General features: G+C 51.4%; 1 protein-coding gene across 1 annotated transcript in view; it reads left to right on the forward strand.

Moving 5' to 3' along the window:
* Positions 1-2,500, forward strand: part of cacna2d1a (calcium channel, voltage-dependent, alpha 2/delta subunit 1a) — a 121,173-nt gene that overhangs the window by 106,851 nt on the left and 11,822 nt on the right. The window contains exons 28-31 of the mRNA XM_061229166.1: positions 799-882; positions 1,427-1,494; positions 1,901-1,939; positions 2,037-2,108. Of these exons, the coding sequence (XP_061085150.1) occupies positions 799-882; positions 1,427-1,494; positions 1,901-1,939; positions 2,037-2,108 (263 nt within the window). The remainder of the gene's footprint in view (positions 1-798; positions 883-1,426; positions 1,495-1,900; positions 1,940-2,036; positions 2,109-2,500) is intronic.

Raw genomic sequence — 2,500 nt, forward strand, 5'->3', positions numbered from 1 at the left:
CGCCTCTGTCGCGGCCAGGCTAAAGCGGAACAGGAGCCGATTGTTGAGGTTGCGCTCTTTCTCCTTCTGAGCCCTTTGCCCGTGCCGTTAATGGAGTCAAACGAGGTCCACAGGAAACTGGGCCGTCCTCTCGCGCAGACCGAATCTCCGGCGCACCTCGTTACCCGGCGGTCTGCACGCGGGGCTCTAAACACCCGCCATCGCAGGAACCCCCTGCCATCGCAGGAACCCCCCGCCATCGCTGAGGGCCCACGCTCAGAGCTGGAGCGCTTAGACAGTGTAGCTGCTACTGTAGGGTCAGGGCAGGACTAACGGTGTCACCTCCCCCTCCCCCACACAGAGAGCGACAGGGGGTTTATCCCGCTGGAGCGCTTAGACAGTGTAGCTGCTACTGTAGGGTCAGGGCAGGACTAACGGTGTCACCTCCCCCTCCCCCACACAGAGAGCGACAGGGGGTTTATCCCGCTGGAGCGCTGAGACAGTGTAGCTGCTACTGTAGGGTCAGGGCAGGACTAACGGTGTCACCTCCCCCTCCCCCACACAGGGAGCGACAGGGGGTTTATCTGCTGGAGCGCTTAGATAGTGTAGCTGCTACTGTAGGGTCAGGGCAGGACTAATGGTGTCAGCTCCCCCTCCCCCACACAGCGAGCAACGGGGGGTTTATCCGCTGGAGTGCTTAGACAGTGTAGCTGCTACTGTAGGGTCAGGGCAGGACTCACAGTGTCACATCCCCCTCCCCCACACAGGGAGCAATGGGGGGTTTATCCGCTGGACTAACGGTGTGACCTTCCCACACAGAGAACCAATCCGACCTGGATTCTGGCATCCTGGTCAGCAGGGCCATCGAGCTGAACATCAATGGAACCAAGCTGAAGCCAGCCGGTAAGGCCAGGTCCACAAATAATAAATAGAATAGTGATAATGTGTTGTTAATAATATTAATGTGTTATGTCGAAAAAAAAAATTGTACCCTGAGCATACTTGATATTATTTCAATTATACTTCATGTATTATCAAGTATAGAATGGTATACTTTAGGTGTACTTCTGTGTACAGTTTTTTCACATTTCTAACATTCAAAAAGCACCGTTTCCCTGCGAATCTTTCAAGCCAAAGTGCTTTTTGTGGCCGTCTGATTTGTCATTAGCTGTGACACTCGCCTCCAGCGCATAATAATTTTAGGAACCTTCTCCTCCTCACAAAAGCGACCGCAGTCCTGAAGTGGTCGACAGTTGATTAGACTAAGCAGGAGACAATCCTCCCCTGGTGCAATGCAGGGTTAAGGGCCTTGCTCAAGGGCCCAATGACTGGGCGGATCTTATTGTGGCTACACCGGGATTAGAACCACCGACCTTGCATGTCCCCAGTCATTCACCTTAACCGCTACGCTACAGGCCTACCCCTAACGCGGTGCTTGCCTTTACAGTGGTGGGAGTGAAGCTGAGTGTTTCTGCCTGGAAGGACCGCTTCATCAAAGCCACCATAAGGACCAACGTAAGAGTGGACGTCACGGGGCGTGTGTTTCATCCCTGTTTTTTTTATTTGATTTGATATCTTTATTTCGAACATGTAAAATAGTAACAAAACAGAAACAGTAGTTCAAAACAGATGAACGACAAAATGTAAAGACATCGTAAATTCCCAGCATCAGCACTTAAACTTAAACCTAATTACATATGCGAAAAGGAGAAGGAAGAAGTCACACTGATGTACTCCTACCCCTTTAATCGAATCTTTGTTCAGGAGAGAACTTGAGTAAATATTACTTTCTGATGTCAAAAGGCACACACAAACTAGTGCAAATAAGCGAAGCTTATTTGACGCGGGGGTTTAAAACGATGTCTTAAAATAACCCACTCTTAAAATAACACTTAAAAAGTTTCTGCTTCTCCCTTTCCAGTGCAAGGATGAGATCTGCAGTTGCCTGAGCAACGACCAGGTGCGGTAAAGCGCTCTCTCTCTCTCGCTAGTACATTGACCCGCGGAGCTCGCCGTGTTCGCGGTCCGCTAACGACCGAACGCTCCTCTGGTTTCAGCACGTGGACTGCATGATCTTGGACGATGGTGGCTTCCTCTTGATGTCCAACAGGGACAAGTACATCACCCAGGTGACCGCCTTTGAATCTCCCACCCCCCCTACCCCCCCACCCCCCCTCGTACCCAGAGCTGTAACTCTCCCGGTGCTTGATTTCCCCGAGACGTGGAGCGCAGAATAAATGTTTTCAACTGTGCCATTAAACTGTGGATAATGAAGTCCATCACGGGCCGGCTGGGTGCCGCATAAATCACTTCCCCCTGATATTCGTCAGGAATTTTTTTTTTAAACGGAGGCTGGAGTGTTTGGAGAGGGGATCGGCCGCTAAATCATATTTGGTGAAAGGGGGTGGAGGCGGAGGGGGGCGGTGGGGGGGGGGGGTTGACTGGACTGGGAAGGGGGAGAGAGGCACGAGTCGTGCTCAAGCTGTTAGTTTAATATCTGTGTAATTTCAGGGTGAAAAGG

Source organism: Conger conger, chromosome 19 (assembly GCF_963514075.1).
Source record: "Conger conger chromosome 19, fConCon1.1, whole genome shotgun sequence".
In the NCBI taxonomy this organism is placed as follows: Eukaryota; Metazoa; Chordata; class Actinopteri; order Anguilliformes; family Congridae; genus Conger; species Conger conger.